The 13,556-nt window shown below is 36.6% G+C and overlaps 1 protein-coding gene across 1 annotated transcript in view; it reads right to left on the reverse strand.

Annotated features, from left to right (window-relative positions):
- The window catches only part of UNC80 (unc-80 homolog, NALCN channel complex subunit), a 227,958-nt gene that overhangs the window by 155,315 nt on the left and 59,087 nt on the right, over nt 1–13,556 (reverse strand). Inside the window, exons 15-17 of the mRNA XM_036755726.1 lie at nt 8,672–8,819; nt 4,268–4,416; nt 1,297–1,463 (exon numbers count right to left, since the gene is read on the reverse strand). Coding sequence (XP_036611621.1) covers nt 1,297–1,463; nt 4,268–4,416; nt 8,672–8,819 — 464 coding nt within the window. The remainder of the gene's footprint in view (nt 1–1,296; nt 1,464–4,267; nt 4,417–8,671; nt 8,820–13,556) is intronic.

Below are 13,556 nucleotides of genomic sequence, written 5' to 3' on the forward strand. Positions count from 1 at the left end.
ATATTACTGACTTGCCCAGGAAAACACAGTATGTTTCAGGGGCAACGCCTGAACTGAGGGTCTCCTGGTTCAAGGGCTAGCTCTCTACCCATTATGCTATTCTCCCTTTGACATTAAAATAATATATTCTCCAAACAAAGTAATTAACTCTTACAACATGAAGAACCTCAAATTTAGGTATTTCCAGATTATTAAAAGGAAGAAAAACTGAATAATTGAAAAACAAATTCTGGTCCTAGAGACTAGATAACTAAATTTACCTCTCTTCTCTTGCTAGAGAGGCTGAGGACTACTTTGGTTGCATATGGCATACATAATATGGTTTTTGGCATTTTAGACAAACTATTTTTCCTTGCGGGAGGGTTTAATTTAGTTTTAATAGAGATTTAGTTGGAATGTGAGATGTGACAGTATGTGATATTGATAGTATGTCCAGAAATGACCGTGATGCAAAAACAAAAGACAGGAAAAAAATTTAGAGGTTTCTCTTTGTATCTACTAGGGTATAGAATTTTTCACACAACATGCATCAAACTAAGTTTGATATTTCTAATAGAAAAAATAATTTAGGAAATTGCCTTTGTTTATCAATCATATTCTGCTACTTTGCTTCAATAGTGTTTAAAAAGGCAGCTATGACCTAGTGGAGAACTAATCTCCAAGCCAAGATCTGGGGCCAAGTCCTGTTTTTGAAACGTACTGCTCATGTAACCCTGGGCAAAGCCCTTAACTTCTTAGCGCTTGAGGCAATGAAGGCTAGAAGTTACAGACAAGGTGCTCGCCTTCATGAATAGAGGGAGTTTTCTTGCCTGGAAGTTCCCTATATCAATCAATCCACAGATCCAACCCCTCTCCTATTACAGAGAATGGAAACTGGTGCGTCTTAAACTGATTATTACTTCTGGATCAAAATGATAAATATCACTGACCACTGGGTACCCTTCACTGATTATTACTCCTAGATCAAAATGATAAATATCAGGAAATACTTAATAAGATGCATACAATTTTGCTTCATTAGCTAATTTCTTCATTAACTGGAATCAGAAGTATAGGAGAGTTGATGCAAATCATGTGTCTTTTTAAAGGGAAAACAGATAACCTGAAGAGTTTTGATTATTTTACTGAGACTATTATCTACCAAAGACACTGCCATTATTAGTGAGAGAATTGTCTACCACTCTTATGCTTAGGGACCATCAGGATCTGAACACAAAATGCAAAAGAGCAAAATAGTATATTTTCATAAGATTGATAGAAACATTCAAAGAGTTCCCTTCCCGCAGACGGACATACCTTTTGCTCCCTGATGGTTTTGAGTCCTGCTCTGCCTCCTCTGATCTTTTTCCTGGGGCTAACTTTTCTGCACTGTCTAGCAAGGCACTCAAGGCAACCCTTCTGAAAACATTTCCATGAGCTTCTTTGATGAATTGAACCAGCTGCCGGATGTCACAATAGAGTCCCTATGTAATGACAAGCATGAGGTTTAGCAGGAAGGAGAGGAAACTTTATCAACAGTTTTCTCATGGAGCCTGAAAAAGAAGGCTTAAAATAGTGATGAAATTAACTAAATGGGTGATTTCCCACTGGGCTAATGCACACAGAAATCTTTCAAGTGAAAACTTGAGGAACAATTTCATCCTACATCTCTAGAGGTCTTAAAGTTGTGTCGCTACGCCTATACCTGAAAGATCAAAGAAATTTGAAAAAGACTCATATGTATGAAAATAATTATCATAGTTCTTTTTGTCATATCAAAGAACAATTAAGGAAATTGTAAATGGTTAAACAAATTTTGAAGTTTGTATGTATTTATATGTACATTTATATACACATGCATACACATATACAACATACATGTACACATGTAGTATATGTAATGGAAAGCCATTTGTGCTTTAAGAAATAGTGAAAGACAGCTTAGAAAAATCTGAGAAGACTGGTATGAATCAATGAAGACTGAAAAGAGCAGCACTAGGAGAAAAATGTATATATTAACAAAAAAACAAAAAGACAAAACTTTGAAAAGACAACATTGATCCACACAATAGCACAATTCTGGAGGACTGATGATAAGCTTTGCTACACACTTCCTTTCAGAGAAGTTACAGACTTTGGGCAAAAAAATGAAAAAAATATACTTTGGATACGGCCAATGTAGGAATAGTTTTTTTCATAAGTATGCATACTTATTACAACTTCACCCCCCCCCCCAGTGGGGAGATGAGTGGTAGGTAGAAATAATAGATTTTTGATAATTAAAAAAATTAACTTAAAAATAAAGTCAATTGTACTTTAGACTTCACAAAGATCATCCGATATAACATAATAATTATAATACTATAGCCCTAGCTCTCTAATTTCCAGGCTTCTACTGACAATCCTTAAATTATGATCATAGGGGGAAATAGAGGGAGGCTACTCCTTTGGGGTTCTGGTCCCTGTCTTTGACTTTTGTCCAATAGCATTTTTTTTAAAAATCATCTCTACTTCTGCTAAAATTGGCATAATTCTCCTAGAAAGGTCTTCTGCAATAAGCTTCATCATTTCAAAGATGATATGGTACAATGGATAGGTTCATGGATACGTGCCACTCTTATAACTCACATATAAAAATTTGTCCTTTTCTAGCCCAAGCTGCTATCTAATTAGGCAGATTTGTTCTATATGTATCTAAAGAATTATTTTGGTCAGTCAAAGCCCAGTTGGTGTGTTACCACACTTTGAAATATGGATATTTGTGATGAAATTGTCTTGCTTGTGATCAGCAGAGGGGAGGGAACTAGAAGGGGCTAAGCAAACCCTCTAAAAGATATTTATGAGACACTTGGTCACTGAGAACCTTGCTTTGATGATTTTGCAAGTCAGGAAAAATAGCTTTCACTCAGTCCTGCTTTGTTTATTCTCTTTTCAAATCTGAATCTTTAGAGTTCTAAATGATTTTCTGAATTTGGGCAGGAATTGTGCTACATTTCCCCACAGATTCACTTAGCTGCTAATGGGCAGATTGTGCATATGAGGCTGTCACATATATAACTGGTTAGAATGCAGCATGGATCTACAGGCACCTATTTCAGTCAGCTTTGGCTGAACTATCCCAAGCCACAATTTCTTCTGAAGCAATTAAAGGATCAACTCTTGCAGGCCATTCTCAGTTGACTGTTTAAGGCCCTGAAGGGAGTTTAAATACCCAGTCATGCTATTAGGAACAGTAGATGTCAGATTATAGCCTTCAATTAACATATAATGGCAACCATTCTATAGCATATTTGCTTCAGTTACAAAAGCAAATATGATTTGGAATAGTGTTCATAAAATTATTAGGATTTTGTTGTAAACCATGGCTTCTTTATTATTTTTAATTTTGTTTGTTATTATGAATGCAACACACCAAAAACGTGAACATTTCCCCATTCAAAGAGAAAAAGAGGACAGCATACAAAACTGTGAATCTTCATTATGTATGGCTTGTTTCATCAAATATATTTAAAATTTAACATGTTAGTTCCCACAATGCCCTACTTGTCTGTGACCCTTCCTCAACTTCTCTCTACTCTCTTCTATGTATTTTTAAATGATTAACATTCTTCCCTTTCTTTCTCTTATTTGTTTCAGTATCACTGCCCCCTCTATAAAACCTTCTTGTGTAGCAAATACGTATAATCAAGCAAAATGAATTCACATACTTGTCTTGTCTGAAATGGGTCATTTTGCACCTCTATCTATTAAGAGGGCATTCTGTTTTCCAAGATCTTCCTAAAATTATCAGGTTTATAATTATAGGGTTAGGGGCAGCCTCCTATACACTATTTCATTGCAGCTTCCTGGTTATTTGTAAATTCATTTTCAGGATGGAGTTCACTCAAAACTTCCCACACTCAAGCCAGGGCTGGGCTTAACAATTTTGAGTAAATCCATACCTACTTTAGAAGCCTTTTTTGATGGAGCTCAAAGTCCACTGCAAACACCTCACGAATGATCAGAGGACCTCATAAGATGAGTGGTTAATACCTCCTCCTCTACTTTCCTCTTTCCCATCTCAGCAGTTCTTCATTTGGGAAAGTGGAATAAAGAGAGGGTAAGTGTGCTCTTAAGGTTCCCCAGTGCTGGCTGCTGGTGCTGAAAGGACAGTGACAAAACAGAAGACTTCTCTCCAGGCTACCATTTCCCCCCAAACCTCCCTCTGTCCTTTCTCTTCTTTGTTGTTCTGGTTTTAAGCCCTCTCATGCATCTGAGATGGCATACCCTTCTGCAGAGAGATCCTCACCAGGTTTTCAGGGCTGTGTAGTTCATGCGTAGTAGATGCACAGCGGGTGATGAGGGATTTAAACATAGCACTGACAATAATACCTTCCACATTCTGGGCTGTGGATTTGTTGTCCACTGTGGTGAAGTTATTCCCAAACCCAGCCTTATCTGGAAAGCAAAGGTACAATTTAAAGGCAATTTGCCCAGTGGAACAATGGGATCTTGTGAACAATTCACTAGCAAAAGGAGACATATAATGAAACAAAAGTCATAATAATACCCTGCGGACTTTGAAACAAATAAACAGCACTCCCTTTACAGCCTCTTCTCTTAGACAACTATTTTATCTTGTTTATAGAATCTTTTGATGGCATCTAAGGGTGAAAATGGAAATAATGCTAGGTCAGCCAGAGAAGCAGGGTTCAAATCTGAGCTTTGTAGTGTACTAGCTGTGTGAACTAGAAGAAGGCCCTGGGCTTCAGTTTACTCGTTTGTAAAACGAAGGGGTTGAATTAGATGATCTCTAAGGTTTCCTTCTGCACTAAATATATGATCCTGTAATCCTAATCTTTTTTGGGAAATAAAGACTTTCAGATGTAGAATTATTTTTAACAATGATCTCTTCTGTTTGAAATGGTATATTATAGAGTTCACCAATCTATTTAGTGAGGGGTTGCTAAACTCCTTACCGAAATTGCTGTTGAAGGAGTAGGAAGGAAATGCTGACAGGAAATGTGAAATGAGTCTAGAAGGCAAAAGAGCAAGAGAGGTCTGACATGGAAATCAATCTAATCCAAAAATTAAATATTAGGCACCAACTAAGCAAAAGGTAAAGTATGTACACAGAAGAAGCATGGGATAGTGGATAGTGTGTGGTTATGTTCAGATCTTGCCTCTAACAATCAGTAGTGGTGTGGCTGTGGGAAACTCATGTTTTCTGGGCCTCAAACTACTTTTAAAGGCAGGAAGTTAGAGGCTAAGCCATCAGCAGTTAATGGTGACATTTCTCACACTGGGAGTTCCTACACCTATGAAGACACAGGTCTTTGATGTGAATGTATTCACAAGGGACTGTCGCATGCTGCAGATACAATGCATGTAACTTAGAGAAGGGAGAGATGACTTTTAACTGAGAAAGGGGAACATGTTGGTGGAGAAGGTGACACAGGAACCAGGCCCTTTAAATAAGAGGAATTGAAGGTAAAAAGGAATTAAAGGATTAAAGGTAAGGAGGGAATCTAATACAGGATAATTGGAGGATCAGTGGGAACAAGGCTAATTTGACTAGACAATAGGGTATATGAAAGGAAGTAATGTATAATAAGGCTATATAATAATACATAATGAGACTAAATAGGTTGGAGCCAGGCTATAAAGATTTTTAAAAGCCGAGAAGGTATTTGTTTCTAACCCTCATGGTAATAAGAAACTACTGGAGTTTATTGAGTAGAGAAATGACAATCAATCCTGTGCTTTGAGATTATCACTTTGGGAACTGTGTGGAGAATAAATTGGAAAAAAGGGACAAAAAGAGATTGATTAGGATGCAGTTTTAATGATCGAAGTGAGAGATGTTTTTACTATTGCAGCGAATGAGGGCGGCGGCTGTATGTGCTCAGATATGTATGCGAAATCTCCCTGGACTAAATTTAAGCTCTGAGGGAGAAAGAGTGGTTTATATTTACATAATAATGCTTGGTGAATAGAATGGAGATAGCTAGGTTTTAAATTGGATGGAGGGCTGGACCTGGAGTCAAAGAGGACCTGAGTTCAAATTCTGATTCCTATATGAACTAGCTGGTAACCCTAAACAAGTCACTTAATTTCAATCTGTCTGGGTTTCTTTATCTGGAAAGGGAGGATAATAATAGCACCTGTCTCCTAGGGCTGTTGTCCTGATAAAGTGATGAAATATTTGTAAGCACTTTATCAGCTTTAAAGCACTATATATACACTAGTTATTATTATTATTAATTGATCGGGAAAGGACAGGATGAAACTATGAACAGGATCAAATGAGATAACATGTAAACGTCTTTATACACCTTAAAGTGCTATAAAATGCTAGGTAGTAGTACTAGTAGAAATGGCAATGGTTGTGGTAGTAGCAGTAGCAGCAGCAGTAGTAGTAGTAGTGGTAGTGTAGACTAATGTGAAATTATGCTAGAAAAATAAGAAGGAAACAGGTCACAAAAGGGCCTTCCTTAAGGATGGGACTAAGGAAATTGTATTCTACCTTACAGGCATTAGGAGTTACCAAACAGAAAACCAATTTTTGAACATAAGAGTAATAGTCAGTCTTGTGCCTTAGAAAATTAGCATGATTATTGAAGAAGGATGCATTTGGAGGGGTTCGGGAAGAGACTGTGACACAGAGACAAGATATGAAGCAATTACAATAACACAGAGAGAGATGATGTGGGTCTGAACAAGGATGTGATGAGAGAGGAAAAGAAAGGTGAGAACCTTTGTGGAAATAAACCACAGAGGACACCAGGGAAGGAAGTGTAGTGGTATATACTAACATTTCATCTTTAGTGGTTTTTAGCCATAAAAGCCCAAAGGATATTAGAGGAGGGATGTGCTAGCAACTCCTAGATACCCTCTCCTCATATCTGGGGATCCATGAAGTATCAGTGAGCTGTGGACCTCCACAACCTTTCCTCTTTAGCTGCACCCCCAAACTCCCATTGAATGCCCAAGGGTGTAGAAAGGGAAGCATGTCAGTAGGAAATGGCTTCAACCTGTTTTTAACAGGTCATCAAAATCTCAATCTAGCATTTAAATACCTATTAATAATGCATATTCATTAGAATGTAAATGCCTTCAGGGCAAAGACATTTTTTTTTTGCTTTGCTTTGTATCTTCAGCACCTAGAGTAGTGCTGGTATATAGTGAGTGCTTAATAAATACTCATTGACTTGACTTGACTATAGGCTGCAAAGAATGGGGAATGACCAAAAGCTGAGGCCCTAGCTTTAATCAATTGAGGTCCACCATCAACTAATCATTTGTAACTAACTTTTGAAATAAACTTTAGTTAATCCATCTCCCTAAAAGGAAAACTTATTGCTTCCTTTTCCATGTTAGGAACCAGCTTGCTAATTGTGTACTATGGACCTCAGGATTATTAGAAATCATACCTAGTACATTGCTGAATACAAATTATTTTGTAGCAAGTGCCATTTTATCTTCCTGCAGTGATATAAATTTACATTATTTTGCAATCAATAATTTTCCCATTGGTACATATTTGGCAAATGCATGATTGCTTTTCTATTTGGTGTGATGTCCATGGTGTAAACACATTTAACAAAGTCTTTCTTCTACCATTGAGGGTTAGATGGAAAAGAGGCACCCTAGTGGTAAGGGAAATACTGTAACCAGGGACATGAAAAGAAAGCTTGCATTTATGTACATCAAATAGCTTCTTTATAGCACCTTGGATAGATCCCACTATAAGCATTGTTTTACGTAAACTATAAAAACAGCATGAAAAACAGATGTGTATGTGTATGTGAGTACATAGCTGAATCTGCATCAAAAATATATTTGAAATGTTTGTCTATTCCAGATGAAGTTTGTATACAGTAAGCACCTACTTGAACAGTCATAGAAGAACCAAATATTTAGTGCTAGAAAGGACCTCAAGGGCCATCTAATCCCATATTTTCATTTAACAGATGAGAAAACTGAGGCTCTGTATGCCCAAGCTCACACGGGTTGTACGTGACAGAGCTGGGATTTGATCTACTGTTCTCCATGGGAGTTTACCTATGGTCATGTACGTATGAAACAGCTTAGAGCACTATATCCACATAGTTTTAGTATAATTTATTTATTCTGGCCAACACTGCAATGGAGAAACAATTAAAGGAGATCTTCAAGTTGAAGTCTCAATTCTGTTTCATTTATTGCATTTAGATACATGCGTGTGTGTAATTTCATATATATTTACATTATATATAACACATGTTATTTAGCTATATACCTGTATGTGCATCTGCCTATATTTCCTCTTTTATTTCTTAGAGTCCTTTAGTACTTGACTCAGTTCCCTTGCACCAGAAAGATAAGGAATGTGGAAGAGAGACCAACCACCTGAGAGGCTGAATAGTGGTTGAGGGACCAAGATTAAAGACCTACAAGAATAAAGACCTGCCAGACCACTGCTAGTTCACCCATCACAGTTTACAGACCATTAATCTAGATATATTTTGCGGAAGAACATTTTCCATAGCATCTTTCCCAGAGTATGTCCTGAAAGATAATACCCTTCTTTTCCCCACTTCACTAGTACTGGAAATACCTGATGATATATTTCTAACTAAGTTTACCTAAAGGAACTTGGGAAGACCCCCAAATGTACATTGCCTACCTCATCGTGGTCTCTCCTAGTGCTTACGGTGGCAGCCATACTTACTGTCAGTGACTGGTTCCATACAGAATCCTAGCAAAGCATGCAAGAAATCCACTACGTTATTGAGGGAGTCCTTGTTCACATAGTCCCTCATGGTTTGTCGAAACTGCATTTTATCTAGCTTGTAAAGCTTAGTGAGGCAGTTCTGGGCCTGCAATGAAGCAAGAAAAGTAAAAAAGTCAAGAGCATCTACTTAAGTGACCTTTATCATTCCCTTCTGCCCACCCTGAATCACCTGGAAGCCTGCTGAAAGTAGGGGTACAAATTCATTTTGTTTTGGCTAATGCTGTCTGTCTATTCCATTCAATCCCAACAAACATTTAAGCAATTCCTATGTTCCAGGTCCTCTAGTGGGTGCTAAGGATAGTATGGTAGAAAGTGTGCTGGATCTGAGGGTCAGAGGACAGAAGTTCAAATCCTGAATCTATCCTTTTTCACTTGTGTGATCTTGGGTAAGCCATTTTACTACTCTGGATTTCAGTTTTCTCAACTGTAAAATGAGTTGTTTGGACTAGATGACTTTGAAGATTCCTTTCAATGATCTTAAATATAGATCTGACATAGCCCCTGCTCTCAAGGAGTTAACTAGTAACCAAGCATTCATGCCTGAATTAGAAATTCTTAGCAGAGAAATTCATGAAAAGCATGAGTATTATCTTCAGAAAATGACCATCAAAATGATGGGGTTGTACTAGTCTCTAAGGTTCTTACTAGCCCTTATTCCTAAGATTCAATGTACATAAATCATCTCGGAGTGACAGAAGAGCCTTTAAGCCCCACCATTAGCATATTAGTCTCTCTGTTTGCTTAGTTAACATCTTAGGAAATGCAATGATCCTGGCTCTGAGGGATAAATATAAGACCAGTAAACTACAAATTTTATTACAGGCAAATGGGAATTGATAATGATAAGGATAATGATAATGATAATGATAATGAGGGAGTGTAGAGAAAACAACATAGGGAACCAACAGAAAAGGGAAGACTTGAAGAGGGATGTTACAGTAGCAACCCTGGGCCCTAGAAAGTTAGGGACCAACACGAAGATGTCCGATTATAGAAGGCAGATCCAGGGCAATGGGACATATTAAAGACTTCATTGAGTGTGAATGCTAAAAACCAACCTCTTCAATACTGAAACCTGGGCATCTTTTAAATTGCCTAGGAAAAGACTAACATTTAGAATTATTAGGAAGTTTCTTGCTGTAGCCTTAAGTCACAGTTGTGTATAGAAATGTAACTTGTTTAATAGGAAAATAGGAGGGGAAAGGGATAAGACAAAGGTGAGGCATGATAAAAGGGAGGGTGGATTAAGGAAGGCTGTGATCAAAAGCAAAATAGACTTTTGAGGAAGGATAGATGAGAGATAAAGAGAGAGAGAGAGAGAGAGAGAGAGAGAGAGAGAGAGAGAGAGAGAGAGAAACCAAAGAAGGATGGAGGGAAATACACAGTTAGTTAAGTTATCATCACTGTGAATGTGAATGGGATGAGCTGACCCATATAAAGGAAATAGACAGCAGAATGGATTAGAAACCAGAATCCAACTATATGCTTGACACACTTGAAACAAAAAGACAAGCACAGATTTAAAATAAATGGCTGGAGCAGAATCTAATACGCTTCTGCTGAAGTAAAAAAAAAAATCAAGAGTAGCAATCACAATCTAAGACAAAACAAAAGCAAAAACAGACATAATTAAAAGAGATAATCAGGGAAACCACATCATGCAAAGAGGTACCATAGACAATGAAGTAATATCAAAAATTTTTATGGCAATTTTCTCTGATAAACACTTTATTTATCAAATAATAAAATACACTGAGTAAAGAATGAGTCAAATTTATAAAAATACGAGCAATTTCCCAATTGATAAATGGTCAAAGAATATAAACAGGCAGTTTTCAGAAGAAATCAAAGCTATCTTATAGTCATTTGAAAAAAAATGTTCTACATCACTAATAGAGAAACGCAAATTAAAACAACTCTGAGGTACCACCTCACACCTATCAGAAATGACAAATGCTGAAGGATATCAGGGAAAAATAGGTACACTATATGCATTGTTGGTGGAGTAGTGAACTGGTCCAACCATTCTGGAGAACAATTTGGGACTATGACCAAAGGGCTATAAAATTGTGAATACTCTTTGACTTACCAATACCACTAATAGGCCTGTACCCCAAAGAAACCAAAGCAAAAGGAAAAGGACCTCTATGTACAAAAATATTTCTAGCTGCTCTTCTTGTAGTAGCAAAGAATTGGAAATTGAGGGGATATTCATCAATTGGGGAATGACTGAACAAGTTGTGGCACATGATTGTGATGGAGTACAGTTGTGTTAGAAGAAATGGCAAGGTGGGTATGGTTTCAGAACATGGTAAAAATTATATGACCTGATGCAAAGTGAAGTGAGAAGAACCAGAAGATCATTGCGAGCAATTGTGAAAAACTTGGAAACTCTGATTAATATAATGATTCAAGACAATTCCAAGGGACTCATGATGCAAAAAATGCTATCCACCTCCAGAGAGAGAAATGATGAACTCTGAGAGAAAATTGAAGTATAATTTTCTCACTTTCTTTTTCTTACTTTTTTGGGAACTATGGTAAATATGGAAATATGTTTTACATCACTTCACATGTATAATTGATATCATATTTCTTGCCTTCTCAGTGAGTGGGGAAGGTGTGAAATGAAGGGAAAGAATTTGGAACACAAAATTTAAAAAGAATGTTTAGTTAAATAAATAAATTAAAATGTTAACTATATGATAAAGCACAATGTCAAATCTAACCATTCAAAGGTCATTAGAACTTCTAAACAATGTTAGGGAGATTATGGTAAAGCCTAAAAAAAATAAAGTCTTCAAACTGGGTACTTTGTTCCTTTTAAAAGAGAGTTTTAAGAAATTCTGAAGAGTTTAGCACATTGAGTCACTTAGGACAATAGTAATTAGACTACTTTAGAAGCTGCTATATTATTTTCTTATCCAATAGCTTTTTCAATATTGAATAACAATAGTTCTCAGTTTCATTCGAACACATTTGCTGGAGGTAGACAGGACTGATGGGGAGTGTGAAAAGATTTTTAGATTCTGAAGTCTAAAACACTAGAGAAGTCCCCAAATTAAAAAACTTGGAAATGCCGAGTTTCAAAAAAACTAATGATTTTTTTTTAACAAATTAGGGTTAACTCTGGGAAAATCTACTTGTCTAGCCAGCCAGTTCATTATTACTATATTTACTTAAAATGTATATGCAAATCTTTTTACTGTTATTAATATAGAAGTTGGCCATGAGTTAATGCATCAGCCATTTGCAGACGGAGTTATTAATACTCTGTTAAGTACTCTATCTGCTCCTCTGAATTTCTGACCTTTTTCTCTCTTTGTACCCACATTAGGACCTAGAATTTTGCCAATATGGGGGACTCCTGGTAGAGCAACTTCTACCATCAATATAGATGGACAATTTGGTAGTAACCTTTTTATAGTCTTAGAGTTGCCTGGGAGAACAATAGAATTCAGGTATTCCTGACTCCAAGGCCAGCCTTCTATCCATTATACCAAGCTACCTCTCTAACACGGCCTCATTTTCCATGAAAAGATCTGGGTGGTGTCAGTAATGATAATGATCCCTCCTTTTTGTGTTGATACTGTTGTATACTCCCTAGAGTCTAGAAACTTAGGTCAAATGGTTTGTTGCAAAGGAGTTCTTAACACAACTCCAACTAGAACAATCACTCATTAACATTCCTCCTTTAACTCCAATATTCTTTCTTATGTAACTGACCCTTTCCATAGTGAGATGGTTTCTTAAGCCCAAAACATGGTCACTCAAATTGCAAAGCAAAATAAAGGTTAAAAAAATAGACCTGCAAAGATGCAAAGTACTGGTCTTCAAGTTTATCATTATTATTACCAATCAATTATAATTACTTATACTATACTTATAATTATATAATTGCTTAATAATTATAATTACTGCTAATAATAATATACATCAGAATCTAAGACCAGTTAAAGTGTCCAGGACTCAGAGTTGACACTCTACTGTAAAGCTGAAAATGTTAAAATGAGTACAAATAAATAAAAAGTCATTTTACAATATAACAAGAGAAAGAAACAGGCTTGACCTTAAATTAATCAAAGAAACAGCATGCTAATAATGTTGGGTGAATGTTCCATGATAAGATCTAATATTAACAAAATTGAGCTGGCATTGGGTTTGGCAAGTTCCTGAAATTGTGACCAGATTTGTGGAGTGATCTCCTGGATTTAGGTTTGTCTATTTCCTCTATTTTTAAATCAAAGGTCGTGAGAAAGAAAGCAAGTAATCAATCATGTTTCAACTTAAAACAACAGGTGAGAGCTATTTCAGCACACACTTGCTTTGTTTTTCAGAGTTTATTTTGGTCTGAAAGTGAAAGTTTAAAAAAAGGACCTAGAGCAGGGGTTCCCAGTCTGTGGACCACAGGCACCTGGGGGACCTTGGACTTGCTATAAGGGGTCACTTGCAAATCCAAATATGCACCAAGCAGCATCATTTTGTAGACTAGACAATACTTTTCAGATATAGATGTTATTTTACATATGTACATGGATGCTGTTGTGATTAATAAGATAAAAATTCATTTTAAAGAATTATTGAATACAGAGTAGCTTTCTGCCATCATGTACTTTCCCAGTCAATGGATGACACTAATTGTCCAGCTACTATTATGTAAGGTCCCAGAAGATTTCTGATGTTAAAAAAGAGTACTCATACTAGAAATTTTGGGAACCTCTGATATAGAAGATTAATATGCAAATGAGTCAGGACATGTCAACATTTTTTTTTCTAGAATTATGCCCACCAGACCCAAACTGTAGAGTTTCAAGTTTGTTAT

This window comes from Trichosurus vulpecula, chromosome 4 (genome assembly GCF_011100635.1).
Source record: "Trichosurus vulpecula isolate mTriVul1 chromosome 4, mTriVul1.pri, whole genome shotgun sequence".
NCBI classification, from domain to species: domain Eukaryota; kingdom Metazoa; phylum Chordata; class Mammalia; order Diprotodontia; family Phalangeridae; genus Trichosurus; species Trichosurus vulpecula.